At 50.5% G+C, this 23,478-nt stretch overlaps 1 protein-coding gene across 3 annotated transcripts in view; it reads left to right on the plus strand.

Moving 5' to 3' along the window:
* KCTD16 (potassium channel tetramerization domain containing 16) overlaps positions 1-23,478 on the plus strand; it is a 91,245-nt gene that overhangs the window by 876 nt on the left and 66,891 nt on the right. The window contains exons 1-2 of one of the 3 annotated variants that reach the window (XM_074915747.1): positions 6,357-6,563; positions 7,695-8,829. In XM_074915747.1, the coding sequence (XP_074771848.1) occupies positions 8,001-8,829 (829 nt within the window). In that variant the 5' untranslated portion in view covers positions 6,357-6,563; positions 7,695-8,000. Of the gene's footprint in view, positions 1-6,356; positions 6,564-6,988; positions 7,432-7,694; positions 8,830-23,478 lie in introns of those variants that run through there. The other 2 variants (XM_074915746.1, XM_074915748.1) reach the window with 2 other exon arrangements.

Consider the following 23,478-nt stretch of genomic DNA (forward strand, 5'->3'; position numbering starts at 1 on the left):
CCCTGGCTCGCCCCCACTCTGCCCTTCCATGGCATCTCCATAGGAGGGGATTGCTGAGGGCGCCGGGATGCCTGGCGCTGCGCCCGGGCGAGCGATGCGCTCCCTTCTACTGCAGCTTCCCGAAGTCGAGCGCAGAGGCTCTAGGCCTGGTGGCATCTGCCAGGTTCCCTGCGTTTGCTTATGCTCAGCAGCGTCGTCTGCTTTCAGCTGGGTGCAGGATTTTGTTTCGCTACAGTTTATGTACACAGACCACATCAGAAGGTTTTCAGTGAGGTTTAGTGTTAATGCAATTGAGGCCACAGAGGCATTTGTTACTAAGCAACTTCTTAATGGTCAAAAATCTCTTCAGGATTTTTTTTTCCTATTATTCATCAGAAGAAAGGGTACTGTGGGTCCTTGTACACTTGTGGAGCAGAGTAGATGTTCACAGGATTCTGACAGAATTCTTGTTGACATCAGTGAAGAGAGTTGACTTGGGCCCTAGAAATACTATTTTGTGTAATGTTCATTTAAGGCTGGGGCTTTTTTCTCAAGGCCACAGCTTAGTTCTGTGAAGTGGTTTTGCCTGCAAGTTTAGCACCTTGTCCCGTGATCTGTCTAGATCTCCTCCAGGGAACAGGGCGTCCTCTGTTCACTGCATGGATGGGGGAGTTTATGTGGAACTGCAGGCACGGAGGGAAGTGGGGTAGGTGATGGTGCTGCTGAGTGAAAAACTAAATAATTGTTTCATTTAATATTAGACCTTCATACCCTTTCGCGTGCCCAGATTAACTAAAATTATTTTTTTTCCTGAGGCCAGACAAAAAATTTGCTAGGGCCATGAATCTTGTCTTTATTAAAGCCCAGATGTCAGCCTGTCCCTCAAAAATAAGCTGGAGGACCTGGGAAGACGGTGGAACTGAGGAAAAAGAATGACTGGGTCTGTGGAGGCACTCTAATGTGAAGAAGCTCCTTTCTCCCTTTCTCAGTCACTACATTTATCCTCGTGTCATCATTTTGCTCCCTTTTTTTCACGTAGGGCCAGGGGAACAGGCTGTACTCAGACTGCTAACTAGAGTTTGTTTTCATGGTGCCCCCGCGGGACGGAGCGAGCGTGCGCTGTGGCTCGGGCGGGCCCTGCAGTGGGCAGAGTCGGGGCAAGCCCCGGCTGAGGTGGTGCCGCCGAAACTTCAGAGTGAAATGAACCCTCCTGGCAGCTTTCTCGTTGTCGGTGAAGAGGGGCATGGTAATGAGGTTTGGAAATACGTGAAAGAGCAGTGCACGCATAAACAGTTGCAATCCCACGCTTGATGTAGCGTAACTTTTTACAGGCATGCTGGAACCGAGCACTTGCCACTTGGGCACGCAGGCTGCTGCAAGGGCGAGTCCCTGGTTTGAAGTATGTAGATGCTTTTCCTTTTTCTTTAAATTCATTTTGGCTCAGGACACGATTACAGTTATTCTGTTACAAACTCTCATGTATGTCATCTTCTTCTAGTGAGATTACTGTACTTAAATTATAGTCTTGTCACAAACCTCTCTTGCAAAACGTATCTGGTGGAGCAGTGTACACGGTATCTCCCGAGAACAGCCTCCCAGAAAATATGTATGTTTGTAGAACTGAATGAAATAACGGTGGGGGAATTACAGCCACGAATAATACAGAGATCAGTAACTGCGCTATAAGGTGCTTCTTGCCAGTGTCTAGGTAAATCAGTGAAGGCTGAGAAGCCCCCAGTGCTCATTGAAGACCTGTGGAGTGTGCGGGCTACATCTGATGCTGGTGACTTAGTGCCACTTTGCTGGACTGTGTGACTTGGTTGCAGTTCACTAGACAGTAAAATGAGACCCAAATCCCAGGCAGTGGGCTGTGTAATTGTGATCTGCTGGTGAAATGCTCTTTGGCTGGAAATCTGTTTGGATTTGCTTAGATTATTAGAATTTACGGACGGCTTAGGTTGAGCTTTCATTAATTAGTTCTCCCTGCATTAGGCATCTCAACCCTGCTCTAGGGTATCGTCTGCTTCAGCTTTGCAGGACAAGTTCCCCTTGGAAAGGGCACCCCAGGAACAGCCCCATGCCTTGGGGTGCGGCCTGGCGAGGCACCAAACACTCCCCGGCGAACACCGTCCCGTTCTGGAGGGCCCAGCTCTGGCTGTGCTGGGGTTATCCAGACAGGGCATCTGGCTTTGCGGGAGGCCTCAAAATGGCTCCAAGCTGGGAAGAGTAAAGGTGCTCGTAAAGTTAGTAGGTGGATTACACAGTGCTGACACATGGTAGTGCTACCGGGTGAGGGCTGGGTGGTGTTTTAGCTGTAACGTTAAAAACCAATAACGGGATGATTTGAACCAGGCTGAGCAGGTATTATTCAAACAACTTTAGCAGTGTTGGAAGAAGGGAGGATGGAGGGGAGGAAGGAGTCTGCTGAAGTGGGCTTTGCCGTGGCAGAATGCGTGAGAGAAGTCACAGCAGGGTGACTGGAAACAACAGGTTTGTTTGAGGTTAATCCTCGGATGCTGGTGTGAGCACACACGAGGTCTCTGTGCACGCTGAGTCCCCTGAGGTGTCACAGACCCCCAGCACTGTTTCTGTGTTGTTTGGATTTTGCTGAACAATGTCCATGAAATTCTAAAGGATTTGTCAGCGTTGGATAAATCAATTCTTGGTCAAAATGTTATCTGATGTACAGTGATTGTTATTTGAATCAGTGGAACATGATTCCCCCTTCTGTCAGTTTTTGAAAACCTAGAACCTCGTGCGATGGATTTGCTTCGGCTTTGGTGTTTGACAGAAGGAGCACAGAGTTTTATTTGCAGAAGCTGTACCCACACTCTGTATGTTACATGATGGAAAAAAAATGTTGTTGCATGTCTTCTGTTTGAATTGTCTGCCTTGCACCATGCCCGGGCTCACATGCTGAGCGGCTGCGAAAGCTTTTCTTCCCCTTTGCCTTTTTTTTGATGAAAATACATTATGCACTTGAGTTATGAATAAAAGATCAAGGGCAAATCTGTATAATGCTTTACTGTGTGCTTGTTAATAAACCTACTTTATGGCACTCGCGCTCTTTTGCTAGCAGATCCTTTTCTGGGCGAGATTCTGCCATTTGGTGTTTCTTTATGCTTTTTCTTCAAAGTGAAAGATTTGTTAGGGCTTTTTATTCACATATACGGCTGGATTTCAGCAGATGAGATTTTCGCTGTATGTAATTCGTGCTGCTGGAGCAGCGGATAACGTGTTATTTTAGCTCAGTATCATGCTTTTTCTTGCCAGCTCAGTTCTCGGGAGCTCAGTTTCTAGAGCTACCCGAGCGATGTCAAGTGCGCTCCACCCTAGGAGCGATACACCCCTGTTAGAAGAGTGGCTGGGTTAAAGGGCTGTAACTCTGCAAGAGCCTGGAATTTATTCCTACCAGGGCTCTGGTACCGCTCTTTGCTTTGAGTCAGAAGTCTAGTCCGGAGGCGCTGCCGACGGCACGGTGCTGCTTCTGCGAGTACCCTCCTTCCCACTGCGCGCTCCGACAATAAACCACAACGGCCCCACGCGTCTGCGGGGGCCCGGCGGTTCTGCTCTTGGCCGTGCCACCCTTCTCAGCAGGTGCTCTCTTCCTCTGGCTTGGTGAGTTCTGCCCTGGCAAAATGTTGCCTCGGCTCAGTATTTAGCTGTGAGACTGCCGAGGAGCACTGGATGTTGCAGCATATGGGGCTGAAGGATCCTTAGGTCGCCTCTTGAAGTCATTTCTGAACCCAGGCGTAGGCCTAGAACTGGAAGTGCTGTTTTTCTTTCTTCCTTTTTTTATTTTTAACTATTGTGTGTAAAAATTGCCCAGAGTGATGAGAGTTCCCATGTGGCTTTTTAGCTGAAATCTTCTGTCCAAAATCCCACTTAGATATTCGTTTCTTCCCGGAACTCCTCCTTCAATTTCTGCCACGTTCAATTGCTACTTCTCCGAGTGCCTCGAAGTTCTGCACCGTGTTGCAAATGCTGATAAACAGCTTCGACATTTCTCATTACGCGTGGGCGACTTGGTTCATATTTATAGATGGTGTGTTCACACTGCGAGATGTGAGGTGATATGTTTGCACACCACTGCTACTACAGACCCAGCCGAGTACTACCCCTGCTTTCTAACATTTGTTGCTGCTTCTTTTAAGACACCTTTTTTTAGCACCTCCGGAGTTTGATGAGGTCGGTTGTCCCATGGTTTCCGGGCAGTATGAGTGCTAATTTAGCGCTCTGCCGTAAGGAATGGCCTCAGAGCCGTGAATGACGCCACATCCTTAGTGTACGGGTTTAAGCACGGCTCTGCAGCGGCTTTTGGAACACACACTTACAGCTCGGGCTGAATTTCCCCCTAGCAGTACTGAAGGTTATGAAGGCATCTGTTAAAAGTGGAACAGGCTTTGTCCCCCTCCCTTTTACAGAAGCTGCTTTTCTTTTCCATCAGAACTGGAGCTGCTCTTCAGTTGAGTTGCGCTGGTGCTGCTGCGCAGTAGGTGAGGACCTTAGTGGAGGCCTGACATATATTTTACATTTAGGTCACCGGTGTATTTGGCCCAGATTTTCAAGGTTCGCTCCTCTCAGGCTGCATTTTGGTGGATCTGGCTGATACCTTTCTTTAACTGGGAAGCATTTTGTGGTGCTTTTACTACTGAAGTCATTTCATCAGAGGAAATGATATTATGCTACAGTAAAGTGATTGGAACATCCTGTGTAAAGAAATAAAAGCAGGTGTTGAATTTCTTTCATTTATTATTTGAAAAGCGCAGATGCATTTCTAAAGGTGTTGTGATTAAAATTCTAAGGTTTTTGTTCTTTTCAAAGGGCAGTTCTGATTACGATTTTTCAAAATACTTACCGCTTAAATCTCTCTGTACTCGCTAATCACATGCTATCCATGTCAGAATGCTGCACAGAAGCCTGTCAGGAATCACAGTTTTTCAGAAGACTCTTGTCACCACACCACTCGCTAAGCGCTGGCACGTCAGACTTCCTGCGCTGTCTCTCGTCGGCCCCAGAGCTTCCTCCCGGGTGATCTTTATCCGCTGCCTCGGTGGCGGGGACCGTAATCCCACTGCCTGACCACAGGCGCCTTCGGGGCTTCTCTGGACAGGAGCAGTTTTGACTGGGGAGGGTGAATTGATCCTTCAAGCACAGCCACTGTGGCATCGCTGGCTTTATGAAAAGTGATTTAAATCTTATTACAGCATATTAACCAGCATTAATAACTAAAATATTTGAGAAAGCTGATGCAGTACTGCTTGCTTTGAGCAGGGGCAGCACTGCTGAGCGTGGATCCCGAAGGAAGCTGTCCTTGACGGGGCTGGGCGCGCGGGGGTCAGCGCCCGGACGCGCCGACGCTACCAGACTCTAAAGATGAAGTCCCGAAGGCGTTGCCGTTCCTGCGCTCTCGCATCCCACCTTTGAGTCCTGCTCGGGGGGGGGCTGCGCAGTGCTGGAGGAGTGCTTTGTCAGGGGAGGATGCACAGTGCTTTGTCTTTTCTCGTTCTGGGATCCAATGAGCATTTTCTGTAGCGGTACTGGATTCTGCTGGTTTGAAAATCAGAAATCAGACCCGGCAGTAGGAGGCAGAACCTTGGCTCAGGAGCCCAGCAGTTGCTTCAGCCTTAATGATTTGATTAAGGTGAAAAGCGAGGGTTTGATTTTCTGCCTTAGCCTTGAAAATTGTATTTTTTACCTTAACACGTTGTGTTGACTTTTTTAAATTACAGCCGTGTTGTCGGGAGAATCTGGCTGAAGTATCTGCAAGTTAAGTGCAGTCAGCAAAAACGATCTGTGCGTGGTGACTTCACACAAAGATTTCACTCGATAAAATAGTTTCCCCTCCAGGTTTTGGTTGCTGTTGAAGCAAAAGGCTTTGACCATACTTTGATCATTGGGCGTAGCTCGGTTTTGCCCGGCGCTGATGTCTGGGCTTCCCCGTGCCCGCTGCGTGCCCAGCTGTGAAATCGCTGCCGGGTGCGTATCGCGGGCACGGCCCGGGGAGTTACCGATGGGGCTCCGAGACTTCATAGCTTTGTGCCGCGCTTACCTAACCCGGGGCACGGGCTTAACGTCTCGCTGAGCAGGGCGGGGGAGCGGCGCTCTCTGCTTTACCCCCCCGGAGCCCGCACCGGGCCGCACCGCGACCCCTCCCCACCCCCGGTTTCCCCGGGAGCCTCCGGCTTCTCGGCGAGGCCCCCCCCCCCCCCAGCCCCGAGCAGCCGGGACGATCCTGCGCGATCGCGGACACGAGGTGGCGGTGCCGGCACGGCGGCGGGGAGTGCGGGGCGGGCGCGGAGCCACGGCCGCTGCTCCCCGCTCCCCCCCCCCGTTAAAGCCCCGACTAATAAAGTCGGTGCGGAGCCACGGCCGAGCCTCCTCCGGGGTCCCACCCCCTCCCTCCCGCGCCCCGCATCGCCTCCCTGCCGGCTCCCGCCCTTCCTGGGTCGCTGCCGGGGCGATGAGGAGCGCCAGCGGCGTGACACGATCCCGGTGCCGCCTGCAAGCCACGGGCGGGCGAACCGGGAGCCCCCCTCCGCCGGGCGCTGCCGCGCCGGCTGAACGCCCCGGAGCCGGGAAAGGCACGTTTCGGCGGCGGGGGGGCGGGCGGGGACGGGGCGCTGCCGGCTGGAGGGGACGGAGCGGGACGGAGCGGGAGGAACTTTCCCGGAGCGGGAGGGGCGCGGGGCGGCCCCGGGCGGGCGCTGTCCGCGGTGCTGCCGCTGTCCGCGGTGCTGCCGCTGTCCGCGGTGCTGCCGCTGTCCGCGGTGCTGCCGCTGCCCGCGGTGCTGCCGCTGCCCGCGGTGCCGCCCGCGGTGCCGCCCGCCGGCCCGGCCCGACTCCTTTAAGATGATGCAATCGGCATCTCCGGCCCCGCGCCGCTGAGCAGAACCGCGCAACGCGGCGCAAGAGGCGCGGGAGCGGCCCCACGGCCCGGCCCGGCGCAAACGGGGCGGAGCGGAGCGGGAACGGGGCGGCCCCGGCGGCGGCCCCGGCGGGGGGACATGGGTGTGCCGCCGGGCGCGCTGCGCGGGGGGCTGCCGCCGCGGGGGCCGCCGGAGCCCGCCCGCCCTTAGCGCAGGCTGCGGGGTTTCTGCAAGTCATCTGAGCCCGCCGAAACGCGCCCCCGCGCCCCCCCTGCCCCGCTCGCACCCAGCCCCGGCGCGGTTAGTCGGGGCGTTCGGGTGCGGTTGGGTTGGGTTTTTTTCCTCTCCCCAGTCATACTGTACGTGTCGGTTTCTCTCGTCACCTGCCACGGTTAACTTTCCTGTGACTCGGTTTAACTCTTGAGATCTACGCGGATGTTGCTCAGAGCACTTTTCTTACCTTTGCTGCCCTTTGCTGGGATCGGATTTCGTGCTAACTGGACTCTCTGTGCCTGTGTGTGTGTTCTGAGTGTCTTGAAATTTTGCTTTCCTTTACAAGAGCTGTGCATTAATTGTAACCAAGGTAAGACTTGCTGTTCTTGTTCCCTCATGTGCATGTCTAAATTAGATGTTTCTTTAAAGATGAAATTTTCTTTTAGACAGCAGAGTCGTATGTAGTCCTCCCATTGATTAGTACTTGTGAAAAAGAAGCGTAGAACTCACAAAAAAATAGACCTGTGTAGCAGATCTAGCTCGGCTTTCTAAACTGGTCTGCTTTTCTCTGTCGCAGCTTCTTTGATGCTTAAAGGAATAATTTGTGTCTTATTTTGTTTTCCCTTTTGACAGACCTGTGAGGGACCATAGGCTTGGCTTGACCTTGATTTTGATGGCTTTGTTGGAAGATCTAACGATGTGATTGCATTTCACGAAGCGATCGCTCTCCAGCCTCTGTGGCTTAGGGTATAAGCCACTTCTGCCACACTGTCACTCATGGACAATTCAGATTTTTTTTAAACAAACCTTTTGGCTATTTTTCTTTTCACACTTCCCCTTTCCCCCCTGTACCTCCTTGATGTTGGGAACCTTATTCTACACTTTGATGTGATTGAGAGTCCTGCTGCTTCCTGCTGCTGATTTCTGTTTTAAAGTACAATGGCTCTAAGTGGCAACTGCAGGACTTATCTTCCTTCTCGAGAGCAGGGGACTGGGCTGCACTCCTTCCCAGAGGTAGTGGAGCTAAACGTGGGCGGCCAGGTTTACTTCACTCGCCACTCCACCTTGGTTGGCACCCCTCACTCCCTGCTATGGAAAATGTTCACCCCAAAGAGAGACACAGCCAACGATCTGGCCAAGGACTCCAAGGGAAGATTCTTCATCGACAGAGATGGTTTCCTTTTCCGCTATATTCTGGACTATCTCAGGGACAAGCAAGTGGTTCTGCCTGACCACTTCCCAGAGAAGGGAAGGCTCAAGAGGGAGGCTGAGTACTTCCAGCTCCCGGACTTGGTCAAACTCCTGACTCCCGATGACAAACAAAGCCCTGATGATTATTGCCACAGTGACTATGAAGAGGTCTCCCAAGGCAGCGACACGAGAATATGCCCACCCTCATCGCTCTTACCGCCTGATCGGAAGTGGGGATTCATTACCATCGGGTACCGGGGGTCCTGCACTATTGGCAGGGAGAGCCAAGCAGATGCCAAATTCAGGAGGGTCCCGAGGATTTTGGTTTGTGGAAGGATTGCTCTGGTCAAAGAAGTCTTTGGAGAAAGTTTGAATGAAAGCAGAGACCCAGACAGGGCTCCAGAAAGGTACACCTCCAGGTTTTATCTCAAGTTCAAGCACCTGGAGAGGGCTTTCGACATGTTGTCCGAGTGTGGATTCCACATGGTGGCCTGTAACTCCTCGGTGACGGCTTCCTTTGTCAACCAGTACACAGACGACAAGGTCTGGTCCAGCTACACTGAATATGTCTTCTACCGTAAGTACAAGGCATTTCTGAGGGAAATGTAACGACCTGTTTTAAGCCGCTCTCTGCCGCTGGCTCTCTCGAAGCCCAGAGAGCGCCAGTTGCCTTGTGTCTGCTGGGGCCCCAGGCTTTATTTAGATCTGGGGTGGGGGGGTTACGCTTGGGTTTAAGCTTTGGAAATGTGAAGCAAGGCTGAACTGAGTGGTTTGGTCTTGGCTAGGTGGCAGCACAGACTGCCAAAAGCACCCATCCCCGCGGCACCCATCCCCACGGCACCCATCCTGGGGGCTGGAGGGTGCCGCTGCCCTGGCTGTGCCCAGCAGGCAGCCGGGGCCTTGTGCGCGTCCTGGCTGCGCGCGGGCTGAGGCACAAGCCTCGCAAACGCACTGCAGATTTAATTACAGAAAATCTTCAAATGGGATTCAGTTTACAAAGGTAATAGCTGCTTGATAACGGTCGAGTAGAGTCAGCCGAGCCATCTGTCAGCAAACCTGACACCCTGACACACAGGGAAGGGAAAACACAATCCCCTCCCCTGGCTGCTTTTCAACGGGAGCCTTCGCGGCGCCAGCTGATGGGCTCAGCAGCGAGGGCTCAGAGCCGGGCAAGTTGCTGTGCCTTGTTATGCAACGTGCCTATGAAAACCCAACTGCCCTTGTCCTGAGAAGGAGCTGCCCCGCTCACCGCAGTCACGCCAGCTCCCGCGCTGCTGGGGGGTTTTAGCTGCGACTCGAGCAGGCTCATTAGCTTCCCAGGTCGATATCCAGGTAGAGGCACCGTTACCAATGGTAACACCAGGGTAATTTTGATTCTGTATCAGAGGAGCATTCCACAACTGCTGTACTTAAATATTTGAGAGGTTCACGGGGCTGTTTTCCTCCGTTTTCATTTCAAGAGGGTGAAGGATGGAACATTTCCTCGGTAAAGCCCATTTGGAGAAGAGCAGGCTTTAGCCAGCAGCTGCTGCAGGCACTGGGGGTGAGGGAAGGCTGATGCTTTGCTGGTGGACGGGCTGCACTGCACTTAGTGGGCTCAGTCTCAGAATTAGAGGGCTCAGTCTCAGAATTAGTGGGCTCAGTCTCAGAATTAGTGGGCTCAGTCTCAGAGTTAGCAGGCTCAGTCTCAGAATTAGAGGGCTCAGTCTCAGAATTAGTGGGCTCAGTTTCAGAGTTAGCAGGCTCAGTCTCAGAATTAGTGGGCTCAGTTTCAGAGTTAGCAGGCTCAGTCTCAGAATTAGTGGGCTCAGTCTCAGAGTTAGTGGCCTAGTCTCAGAATTAGTGGGCTCAGTCTTAGAATTAGTAGGCTCAGTCTCAGAGTTAGTGGCCTAGTCTCAGAATTAGCGGGTTCCGTCTCAGAGTTAGCAGGCTCGCTCTCAGCAGTTAGCGGGCTCAGTAGTGCAGAGCTGACAAAAGTTGTAGATGGAAGATGTATCAGGAAGTGAATGGTTTGTGTGTAATACCGGCTTCAGCGCCATCTACTCTCGTGTCTGGGCTCAACAGGCAGCCCTGATCTGCTTATGTAATGATGCTTAAGTTAGCACCCTGAAAAGCCATCTGTATTTTTGACATGCATAGATTTACTTAAAATTAGTTTTCTAGCTGGATTTCTTAACAAAATACTTCTAAGGTCATGGATCCACTTATATTCCGACAGGGATGGATGATTTCTATTATTGGGCTTCTGTTTGCAATTCTAGTGTCTTGTACAAGTTATAGGAGGAGATTTAGTGTAGTAAAGGAATGGATTAGAATAAATGGTGTTTGCATTTATATTTAAAATCAGAAAAAAAATGTGTGTGCCTTATAGGCACAATGGTTTGCTAATTGAAGAGAGGACGAACATAGGTTTTACATGAATTAACAAACACAGACTCCTGAGTTTCATATTACTCAAATTTTTCCCTTCAAGGATCGCTCACTTCTTCCAAATCCCTACAGCTGGGTTAGGTACTGAGATGAGAGATACCTCTGAAATTCTGGAAATTCACAAAATCTTCTCTCACCAGTGCAGGGAAAGCCCAATCCAGTTAAAGTTCCTGGGAGACTCTTAGCCAGTTGAACGGGCTTTGCATTGGGCTCATCGCAGTTTTGTGGGGTTTTGACACTGATACAGTTTCAGAGATGGACTCTTCGAAGGGTCCTTCCCTAGGTTAAAGCTAAAGCCATGGTGACCGTGGTGCCAAATCCGTCTCTCTTACCTCAATCTGAATGGTGGTGGTGTGCTCTGCTCCCACCACTGCTTGCCACAAGAGATGGATGGCTACTGGGGTTGCTGGGGCTACTGGGGCTGCCAGCCACGTGCTTGGGCCTGGCTGCAGCCAGCCAGCCCGCGAGCAGCCACGCTACCTGCAGGATTTGCCTGGGGCAAAAGAAGCTCCTTTCCAAATTTCCCAAAATCATTTAATCTGAAACTTTGAGGACCAATAAAATTGACATCTGGCTTTCTAGTGGAACATTACAACTTCTCTGCAGCTGCTTAGCCATAATTATTTAATTAGAAGCTGCCAACTGTGTCTATATAAGCATTAATTCATCAAGCTGTTGCGATCAGGTTAATGGGCCTAAACATGGGAGGTGTCTAATCCAAGTGGTTGGGCAGACACAAGGGTGGGCTTCACAGAGCTGCCTCCTACCCCCAGCGAGCTGGAGAGACTCCAGAGCTGGGAGAGGATCAGTATTTCCAAAGGATAGAGGGAGGAGTATTTTTTTGATACACCACAGATATTGTATGCTCCAAGCACTACTCAGAAGGTACATGGCTGTGGCTGGCACGAAGATAAAGAACCTTTTTCACGTGCAAATCCTTTTGAAAGTAGATCAGTTGGACCAAAGGGGGTGTAAACTGTGCAGCTACTCGCGTGGGTACAGTGTGTGCTGTTAACAGAATTGCACAATTAATATTGCATGACGTTTTCTCCCCTCGTTCAAATTGAGGTGCTATTAAGACTAATGGGAGATTCATGTTCTCCATGGAGGAGGTTCTCCCGAAATGCAGGGCACGCAGAAAGCTCCAGTACAGCAAACCTGCGCCTGCTTTGCTGAGTGGGTGGCACGATGGGCTGCAACGCCGGCGCTGGGGATGACGGTGCAGTCCCCGGGGCGCAGCTGGGCTCCGCTCCAGTGTCAAACAGGCCGATGCAGAGGAGGGCTGGGAGACGGGCTGCGCTCCTACATCAGAGCCGCAATTAAACTGTCCTTTGAAACGCGGCTCCTGCGCGGTGGGGAGGCAGCAGCCGCAGCCTGGCCCCTGCTCACAGGTGGAGTGTGTTGAGGAAAGGAGGTGGAGGTTCTGCTCATGCATTTTCTTTCCCTTCAGCTTCTCTTGCGTCGAAGACTAAGGAGGGATTTCTAGCTTGAACCATCCTGTTGTGTTCCCCCCGCTGTTTTGATGATCTTGAAGTAAAACCTCCTCTCCAAACACTCTCGTTTTTTGAAGAGAGTGATAGCCTCTGCTTGGATCTTAATTTTTAAATGTTTTCAACCTTTACGATGGGATGAATCAAAATGTGCACTTGAACATCTGGTAAATGTTGTGCTGGGGGTGAGGGGTGTTACAGCATATGGGCTGGCTCAGTCTTTGGTAGCCTGGCCCCATTCCTGGCTCCGCAGCGGCAGCAGCCCGCTCTTTTCACCACCTCCCATAACCTACAAACCAGCTCTTGCTGCCTCGTTCCAATCTTGCGGCATTGCCAGGACTGTGGGTGACAGCCCTGCACGTGGATGTTGTGAGTGCCAGAAGAGCAAAAGAACAGGTTGGGAACGGAGAAGGCTTTAGCTTCAGAGAGCAGCTGAGCACCACGACAGGCTGTGGGCACGTGTCTGCCGAGCAGCTGGGACCTGAGCGATGTGGCAGCGGGACGGGACGGGACGGGACGCGATGGGGACAAATGACATGGCAGCCCCTGGCTGTGTCGTGCCATTGCCCCCAAAACCCCGATGCCGATGCCACGTCCCTTCTGCCTCTGCTTGTTAGTGGCTGGGACTGCACCGGACTCCCATAAGAGTTCACTGTGCAGGGGGGAGATCTCGACTGCAATATACCGCGTCGAACCCCTGGCGCTTCCTCCCGTGGCTCCCCACAGCACCGACAGGAGCGCGGTTGGCACCCCCACCAGCAGGTTGCCCTCTGCTCAGCTAGAGCAATAGAGCGGGGGGAGAGGAGAGCTGCCAGGGGAAAAGGAGCAAATATAGAAGTACAGATGGAGGTGAAGGAGAGAAAATTCACACACAATCTGGAGAGGTAGAACTAGGGAAAAGATGGGGGTACTGACAACTCCACCAAGAGAATTTGTTAGATATGTCAAACCTTCAGTTTAACCCAAATGTTTTCCCGCAACAAGCAGGTGGAGAGGGGTTGACAAATGCTCCTTCAAGTTCAGTAGCAGAAAAGAACGTGGGGGCTTAGACAGATGACTGTCGCTGCCCTTCCTAAGGCCGTGTTTCAAAGCTTGAGCAAGTGTGAGAAAATCGGGACAATCAGTTGCACCGGCCACTTCACATCTGCACATGGGGAGCAGCTCAAGCACCTGCAGGTGTTCAGAGGAAACTCTGAGACCTTCCTGGCACTGTAGCTCTGAAAGCCAAAAATTAGTTAACAAGGCTCTTGCTCCTGAAGGACACGTGCTGCCTCCGCTCACTCGTGGGACAGTTGTAAACTTTGGCTTTCTCACCTTACTCTTTCAAGAAGGTGCTGGCTGGGTGGGCTTTCGCTCACTGGTGGAAGGCTGATGTGCAGAGGGGGTTGTGGAGCAGGCTTCAGATTATCCTGGGCTAAACAGATGAATCCTCTGGGGTGGGGCTGTGCGGGAGGGAAGAGAAATGCCAAGTGGTCCCCCCTGCGACTGCGCTCTGGTGGTCTTTCATTGGAGATGTGTCTGAGGTAATCCTGGTGGCCGTGATAGAAGGTGATCCACTTGGCATTAATGCAGCCACATGCATCCTGTCTCTGTATGTGATGGGAACGGAGCTCAGAGGTCCCGTACTGCTCTACCTACTGCTGACTCATAAATGAATTGTGTGGTAGAAATGTGACGAACAAAACCGCCGGTCTCACAGTGACACCTACAGCTGTGTTGCCAAATGGGTTACATGTGGAAGAGGACTATCACCTATTTTCCCCTCCCTTTAAATGATACTGTCATATGTTCTAGTATCTGGTTCTGTCTGGTTTTAAATCAGGGAAGATCAAAATGACCCAAAAGATAACAACGTCTAGTCCGATGAATAATGCAAGCTCCCTTTCCTATTGACAGGAGTTGGTTTTGTTTCCAGGTAATTATTGTCATCATCAGTGAATCTGGTCCATCCTGCCAAACAAAACTCTCATGAGGATGATGGTCTGCAGGTGGTGGGGCTGTCATCAGCCAAGTCTGTTAGCATATTCGTGTCAGAAGGACCTTGCTCTGAGCTTTTTGGTCAGACTTGAGTGACAGTTGGTTTTTTTCCCAGTTTGTCCTGGCAGACTGGAAAGCCTGCAGAGTTTTTGATTAGAGTTATTCCACAGATGAAAAATGCTATTATTTATTGGAAACCACTAGTGTCCAATCTGATTGTCGGATTAGTCTAAGAATCTCCAGCTCAATGGAGAACTAAAGCAGAACTTGGTAAAAAAGTTGGCTGGGAATAGGACTCGGAGTTCATTCTAACAATAGTGGTGGTCAGGAATGGCGAGGGCGGCTTCTGGGCCTTTGTCTCCGCCCAGGTTCGCGGCACGGCCGGTTATTTCGCAGCCCTTCGGATACATTCTTCATCGGCTTGAATGTCTGAGGTAGATGTTTATAGCACGATTGCACAGATCTGTGACCTTGCTGCTCCAGAATCCCACTTGGCGATGCACATGCTCCCTCTGTCCCCGGCGCGGCAGCGACAGGCTTCCTGCACAGCAAAGTCCCTTCCCCTCCGTCCCGTGTCCGTGGAGGCGTCTGCGGCGGCAGGGGCTCTGTGCGTCCAGGAGGTGAAATCCGCACGGCGCAGAGATCGCTCGGTGGGTTTTGATCTGGTGTTTGTGTCTTCCCCCCGTGCCCGCACTGTCGGGAGGGCTGCGTGCGCGTCGTGCAGTGCCGCCATCGGGGAGGCAATGGAAATATTTGTGCGGGGTGTGGTGAAGCGAGGGCCTGGCCGCGGGCACCAGCTGCGGTCGCGTCCTCGCTGCACCAGGCCGCTTCTGCGGCTGCAGGGCCCCCAGGGACAGCCCTGGGGGCAGAAGCTCCCTGGGAAGCTTGCACTGCTGCTGATCTGGAAAGAGCCTGTAGTGGCTAAAGGAGGGCTGGCGTTTAGGGCGGGGAGGAAATAAATCAATGTATTTTAAACTGCAGTCTTGAGCTGGATGTTCTCCAGGAGCAGCATGATTGAGGGCCCACTGCACCGCCGCGTTAGGCTGACGGACGAGAGGAGCTTTCGCTGAGCAGAGGTAGATGTGTGCCAGGGGGACAGCCCCCACGGGGCGCCCGGGGAGGTGTGGAAATGGGGAGTGCCCTGTCTGCTGCCCGGGCCAGCAGAGTCCCGGGGGAAGTGGCCTGGCATCCTGCGGCTGCTCTCTGCGGAGCGGCGCGGAATGGCTCCCCCCAGACAGTTTCCTGCAGATTTACCCAGCCTGGTGAGGTCTGGCCTTTTTTAAAATTTGCTGAAATGTAGTTGTGTTTCTTATGAAAACAAAACCCGAAAGAGGAAAGGAGTGTAAATAAGAAAACATACAACAGATATTTGCCATTCGATGAATATCAGCAACATATTGTACACACAGACAAACACTTCCTTTGCAGCAGGTTGTTTTTTTTTTTTTTTCTTTCCAGCCATCCCGGATTTGTTTAAATTTGTAACCACAACATTTTCTCAGTTTCTTCTCCGTTTTTTTCGGCTTTTCAAGTTCAAGGCTAACATACAGTAAATATGGAGACAAAAAATCTAAATTACATCTTTGCAAAGAGCAAGAGTAATGTTTTATGAAACATGCTCATAACTGTAGTTTTTGTAAAGGAAGAAAATAGCCTGAAATGAATTAAACTTTGTGGAATTGCCTAAATTGTCACTAAAGCGTAATGGCGACTGAATTCGCCAGTCTAGAAGATCCTGCTCAAGAGATTTCCCCCTGCTGCTTTCAGATGTGCTCGAGTTAACGCCGGAATACAGTAAAACATTGCTGCCATTATTATGCTGCGCTCGAGCTTCAGATCTGATGATGTAAGGGTGCCTGTTATTTTGGTTTGAACACCTGCAATGCCTTTAAGTCCACAAAGATTCAGGTCTGAATGCGAATATGCAATATAAACACTTGGTGCAAAAGAGAACATCTCGCTTCACTGGCCCCAGGTCAGAGGGTGGTGTTTGTTTCTGTGCTCATGGCCCTCACGAGGGCCTTCCCAAGAGCTCTGGATTTTCTTTTGGAGCCAGTGTCCTGTGGTTTGAGATAAAATAGAGAATGAACAGCAGTACACTGAGCATCAGAGTACTGGGTAGGCCGTTTTCCTTAGTTTCCCTAAATTAGCTCGTAGTCTTAGTTTTCTAATAAGGTTTAAAAGAAGGTGAGAAGTCTAGAATTGTGTTAATGCTTCTTACATTTCAATAGCTGGGTATAAGCTTTGTTGAAATACCCATAAATATAAACTGTTCAATTAGAGTGTGATCCTGTTGACCACTTTGTATTGACTATCAGTCGTGTGAAATGCCTTTCCATCCCTAAGCGGAGTGTTGGTGTGAGCTCTAATAACCGGCTGGACTTAGGGAGCTGGTTCATAAATCACCAGCGCCAAAAATTTTCCAGTGCTGCTTCTGAATCTACTAACAAAGTGATTAGCACTTTATAGGAGCTCATTGATTAGCTGCTAAGGCAGCTAAAAAATTCCTTTACTGAAAATACAGTGAAGAAAACCTTGGCCATCCTGGTTTGCAATCCATCTGAAAACTTTGAAAACAAACTTCTTTCAGTCCACATGTGAAAATCTCTAGAGCTGTGCTCCAGACACGGGGCTTTGGAGTTTGTTGAAAAGAGACTACAACATCCCCAAACCTTTGATTTCAAACGGGAAAATGGACCCGAGTTTTGGTGTGTGCCTCTGGAGGAACAGCCTGACGTTGGAGCGAGCAGCAGCCCAAGGGACACTCTCATCCTCTGAGCTCACCTCCCAGAGGGAACAGGGACCCCGTGCTGCTGGCTGGGCATTAGTCTTTGGCCAGGGCCTGAAAGACAAATTTAAAGAAAAAATTCTCAGTCTGAATATTACGAAGGAGACTTATTTCAAGACTTCAGATTGAATTTCCATCAAACTGGATCAGAGTATATTTTTACACCAGAATTAAATCAGGCTGAAATAGAACCCAATGGAACATGCTGATTTGGACTGAATTTTGCACTTTAAATATTCTCAAAGCCAAAAACTCAGAGCAAAGCTTGAGTGAGCAAAAAGAGAGCTTGAAAAAAATGTTTATTTGGGCTCCTACAAAGGGAATTTTAATGAATTTCTCTCAGCTCTGGATTTTCACTGGTAGTGTGGGAAAGTCCAGTCTTTGTTCCACAAAGGACCAGAAGGATTGCAGAGGCTAATCCCGAGACTGGGAAGCGAAGACAGCTTTTTGCAAATTTACTATTTGCATGCTCATATGAAAATGTGATTATTGATCATCAGTTAAACTAACTATAACACCTGTGTCAATAATGGATGCTTTCATATAAGGCTTGAACGGAATTTTCTCTCGCCGTGTCGTTGCCTTCAGGTGCTGTCACATGGCAGATGAGCGTAGGCTGAGCAGCGGAGCAGAAGACTGGGGCTTCTGCAGAGATGGAGACACTTCACGAAGATCTAAAACCCCCTTGCTCATAACATGCAAAAATCAATGAGGAATTTGACTAAATTGCTGATTATTTTAAAAGTATGTTGGCTTTGGTTTACTCCCTTCGTTTTTAGGTGATCATCAAAGGCAGCGCAGGGAGCTGGTCCTCAAGAGCCTGCCGGGTTCTTTGCATTTGGTGTGATGTTGCAGCCTAATTGCAGGGAAAAGAAACTACCACTGTCCTCTTGCAGAATTGAAGAGGGAATTGTGTTTCTGAATTAATGGCCTAATAGTGGTCAGTGGTAATATAATTTCTGTGCATAAAGAATGCTATTTATTATATTATTTACTACCTTTACTGTTAGTATCTATTGTTAAGGTTATATTTATAGGCGGAAGGATGAATCCGAATTGCTCGGGTTGATGAGGAAGCTCCCTGTGCCCAGCAGAGCTGCACCAGTTCCTCAGCCGAAGGCCTGGCCCAGCGGTTCTGCAGGGCCTTGCCCCTGCGTCGCTTCCTGCCCAGGCAGCCGCGTGCTCCCGCGTGGCCTCTGCCCACCTGGGAGGCTGTGCGAGGGGAGAGGTCTCATGGCACAGCAGATGTTTTTAATGTACTTTATTTCAGCACAGCTGTGCTTTCTTGGGAGGTCACTATTGGAAAGATGATGCTCACAGTTTCCTGACAGTTGGGTTCCTTTTGTCTCAGCCTGGCCATGCCACGCTCTACCCTGAGTGCTTTTCCCTGCCTGACGGACCTGTCCGTCGGCCCTGCCATTTTTGGATAGAATGACTTTCTCTCGGTCCTGCCATCACCTCTTAAACCACAAAACTTGCTGGGAGAAGGGGGTTTGTATCCATGGCTTGGATAAATTCTTTCATCCCTTGGACCTAAACCTTGTGCAGCCCAAGGGTGTCCTCGCTTTCCCCAGAGAAGCCACAGCTATCGGGATGCAGAAGGGCGGGTTTCCTAGCTGGGGGAAGAGTAGTTTCCAGGTATTCTTGATTTCATTCATTTGTGAGTATTCAAGAGAACAAATCCTCTAGTTTCGCGAGTCAATGCACTTCTATTACATGAGGAATAATTCATTCCCTCCTTCAAGTCAGAGCAGATACAAAGCTGGCCTGCCTTACTTTCAGTAGACAAAGAATATTTAAATAAGGATGCTGATAAAAAATGCTTTCACCAGTGAAGATTTGATTAAAGAATCCCTTGCTTTCCAGAGTCCTGTAGGTGAAGGCAGACCTCAAAAGATACCATTTCTTGCAGAGGGATTGAAAAACTGGATTATGTTTGATCAGTGGGAAGAAGTTCCACAAATCGGTGACTTCCCCAGTGGTGGGGAGGGAGCAGGTCCCTCCCCGCTGGCTCACCCGGCTCCTCTGCTGCAGCCCCAGGGTGGCTTTTGCTACGGCCAGTTCACTGCTTCCAAGGGTGCTTCTGATTTCAGAAGTCAAATGAACATTTTTCGCATCCAGAAAATATAGTCGCAAGAATTCTGTGAGCTGGTTTTGATGTCCTTCATGACAGAAATAAATAAATAAAATAACCTCCCTCCCAGAAGGACAGTATTGTCACACTACTTGGACCTAAAATAGAAATGGGTGTCACAACTAGTTTTTTTCCTGTTTCATATCTGTTAGTTGGTGTGGATTATTTTTTCGCTTGCAGAATGGGCCGTGAATACAAATGAGTCTGCCTCCCATTATAAAGATAACCCAGAATTTCCCAGGTATGGGATTAGGCAGCCCATAGTAGTCTGCATCCCGTTGAGGCTGGCAGATCTCTTGGAGGTCATTAATGGGGAGGATCAAACTCTGCTCTAATTTACTTCCACTTTTAAATCTTCAAAATACTTGACTTGTACCTAGCATCAGTAGTTACTTTATAAAGAGTAAATTCTGGGTCTAAGAAGCCAGAAGAACCTTTCCTGTGCCGAAACTTGAAGAACTAGAGAAGATCCATCTGAATCACTTACTAAGCTCATCCTTTCCTCTCCAGCAGCCCCTGTGCTTCCAGCCGGGCTGGTACAAAGCGGGTGGCACGTTGGCAGCCGAGTCCTGTGCGCGTGGGCAGGGTGAGGGGTTCGGGTCCCTCTCCCCAGGCATCTCTGCAGCCTCTTTGATTCCAAGAGATGAGCCAAGGGACTCAGACCCCCTCTCTGTGGCTGCGCTGTTCACGGCCCTGAGATGTTTCCCATCCCCTTTGGCGGGGTGCCGCACGCCGTGCCATGCCCGGATGAATCCGCCGTGGTAGCACAGAGCCTTGAGTTTGTTATTCACACTCCAACAACAACAGACTTGGGATCAAACCAAGTCTGGATGCAAACGGGCAGGAGCTGCGGCTCCCGCGGCGTCCATAGCTGCAGGCAGCGGAGCTGAACTTCCTTCAGTTGTACGTTTCTTTTCCGACTTTTCCTGGTGGCATCATACTTGAGGTGCCTCTAAATACATTAATGCATTTTCTTTGCAAGAAGACAGTCGTGTACAGATGGTGAAGGAAGCGCAAACCTTCCCACAAACCGTTTGGGAAGCAGCCTCTCTACTGCGCACCTGCTGATGAAAATGCAGCAGAAACCAACCATTTTCTGGATGAAAGCTAAAAGCTACATGACAGATAGTAAATAAATAATGGCAGGGAAACATAGCACATAGATTTCTTGGGGAACAGAACTTAATTAAATTTTGTGAACATGCCTACGTAGTTCCATTGATCAGGAAAAAATGGATATGTGCTACGTCGTTAAGATTTTCTTGCTTGATGGTGTTTTGCCTTCCTCCCCGCCCTCAGTTTCATTCACTTTATATCCTGCAGTGGTAAGGGAACACATTTCTGGTTTTCTTTCTTGAAGAAATTGATCCTAAGAAGCACAGGACGTGATGTATGGTTTGTAACTCTACAAGATTGCTAAGCAAAACCAAAAAATCACTGAAGAAGGTTGGGCAGATATTATGATAATTTCCATTTTAATATGGATTTTTCCCACTAGGAGCAACAAAAAAATATGCAAAGGCTTTCAACAGCTTCTCTAGAAATAATTAGTTAAAAGATGGTATAAATCTTGCTAGGCTAATTTAACAAGGTAGGGTTTTTTCAGACATTTCACAAGACATTTTTTTTCCCGTTGAATTCAAACTTGTCCCTGAATTCCCGATACCAACCCTCTGGGTCTCGCTGGGATCTCCGTGTCTCCTCCTCGGCCCATCACAAGCAGAAGTGACGGAGGTGACAGCGCCTGGTGCCTGGCGCGGAGGGACCAGAGAGTCGCAGCCACCTCCACGGCCCGGCAAAGGGCCCTGGGCAGCGCCGGGGCCTTGACCCACGGCCCGGCGGCGGCGGGGCTCTCTCGGCTGGGAGGGCCCCGCTGGGGCTGCAGACGGCGCGATGGCAAACGCGCTGCTGTTGTGAACAAGATCTATTCCGCGAGAACCCGGAGAAGTTTATCTGTTCAATTTTTAGCCTTCGGGTGTCGTACCCCAACTGCCTTTCTCTGGCGGGCTGTGAGGGCGGCTCCCGGCCTGCCGCCCGCTCCCCCCGCCCCAGGGCGAGCACCAAGCACCCGCAGTCACTCCGCTCCAGGGTGGCGGCTTTGTGTTCCCCGTCCCACTGAAGTTGTTTGGGAAGTGAGGAGGCTGCTGTCCTTGCTAGCATAATTGTGATCTGGCATATTGGTACAATATTAAAATTCCAACTGAACAGATGGTGTCAGGTTTTTAACTTATGCTTATGAGATGCAGATGGTCCAAGAAGTGAACTTGTACACTAGTTATTTTTATTTTGAACAGGTTAAGAACAAATTACTTTTTGACCATTGTTATTACTGCTCTACTTGTCCTTTTTTCTTTCCCTGTGCGTGCATGCGTGCGTTTGGGTGTGTGTCTGTGCTGCACATGTCTTCTCAGAATCTCTTTTCCTTGTAACTTTAGATTGAAACCAGCACTATTTCTGCCTGAAACTCTTGTCTCTCTCTATTTTCTGTTTCCTTCCCAGTGGCCCTTTTCTTTCTCTTTAGGCCCACTGGGCTCTCCCTGCGAGGCACGGGGAGGACCTGCCAGGGCCAGCAGGTCCCGTTCCCTGGGCTAGCAGGTCCCATGCTGGGCTCCTGGGTGGCAGCCGCTCCTAAACGTCCTGTGGCTCCGAACCTCGAGGCAGGGCTGGGGCAGGCAGGGGTGCTGGATGGCCCTCATGCCCCCGTGTGACCGGGGATGCTAGGGCAGGGTTCTGGTCTTGGTTGCGCTGGAGTAAATCCAGGTTAACTCCACTTTTACACCAGCAAGGGTCTGGTATTTATTATATAATCCTGTTGTGAAACACAGGCTTATATTTTTGTCATAATTTATAAGCTTGTTTAATCTTTAATAGAAAAAAAAAGTAATCTACTGCTACAAATTATTAATGCCTACCTGAATATTTTACACCTACTACATAGTGCTAATTTTCATGCGAAGACGCTGGTGATTTGCACAAAGCACCTGTGTGCATTTTCTGTGTGTTTCTCCCACCCCCCGTCACGTCCTCAGGGGAGGGCCCTCGGAGCGTGTGTCTCGGGCAAGTCTCTTGTGTGCCAACCTTGATTCTGATTTGGCTCCGTGTCCGCTGGGGGCTGCAGGTCGTAGCGTCTTCTCAGAGCGGGGAGGTTTGACGTGGCTCATTGATTTTCCCTCTTGGCGGGGGTGTTTGCTGTGTGCAGCTGGTCACAGGGAACCTTGTGCCAGTCAGTGGTGGTGGTGATTAACTTAAAGCCCAGTCCAGAAAGCAGGAGAGGCTCAGTGCCTCCTGCCTTTGTAACGAGCTGTGGGTATTTGAGATCTTTAGAACAGGGAAAACAATCTTTCCCAAGGGTTGAATCACGGAGTAAGTGTCTACCCAGCTTACTCCTAACAAGGGAACTTATTTCTGAGGTCTGACTGTGATCAGGTGACTGGACCAGCAAAAAATAGCTCTTAGTCTATTACCTGTCCTTGGTGCATTTCACAGGTACATCCTGGAAATATCGGCTGCAGGGAAGGTTTCATGGAAGACGGTGCAAACATATGGCGTAAGGGCAAAGATGCCGGCTGCAGGTGGAGGTATAATCAGGTTCATTTATTCCTCCCTCGTGCCTGCTGCCATTACTCATGCCTCTCGCATGCAGATGTACAAATCTCCTCAGTGCTCGTTAAAGCCCACAGTGATTTAGAAGACACTTCCCGTCCTTAAAACACAGCGGGGCCAGGAGCACAGCGCTAATGGGATGGAGGCCTTTCCCATGGCTCCCGGGGACCCCACCTCCCCCTGTCCCCACTCAGGGCCCGAGGCCGCTTTTTTGGGGCTTCCTGGGAAACTGGTGGAGAATGAGAAGGGGTTTGGTGATGGCTGGGCCAGGGGTGCGCCAGGGGCTGGCGGGGGGGCTGCAGGGACGCTTGGGCAGCCCCCAGATCAGGGTGTCACTGAGAGCATCTCCAAAGGCCGAGAGATGCCTCATCCCTGGGGGACCGGCACCTCCCCTCCTGCTGGGGCAGCCACGCTGATGCACAAAGGGCTTCTGGGATCCCCTGGAGTGCAAAAAATTGCCCTCCTGCCTATTTCTGATAATTAGTATTTTCCATAATTATCCTGGATAAGATGACATTGACCGAGAAGGCTGTGCCATAGCCAGAGGTGTTTGAGCTAATTTGGTTTTCCTCGGAGTGCCCGGGAAGGACGGGCTGTGCGCAGCTCCCGGCACCGCGTGTCGAGGGGCACGTGGCCGCCTCTCCTCTGCTCCGATGCTTAAGTACTAATGGGGACAGGGTGAGTGGGGATGGGCAATGAATATTTCATGGGAAAACATTACAACATCGTCTAGGAGAGCAACTGACTCCATCACACCCTCGCAGCTGCCTCCGTGCTTTAGCCAGTGCAGGTTTTTCTCTCTGG

Source organism: Athene noctua, chromosome 12 (assembly GCF_965140245.1).
Source record: "Athene noctua chromosome 12, bAthNoc1.hap1.1, whole genome shotgun sequence".
Classification (NCBI taxonomy): domain Eukaryota; kingdom Metazoa; phylum Chordata; class Aves; order Strigiformes; family Strigidae; genus Athene; species Athene noctua.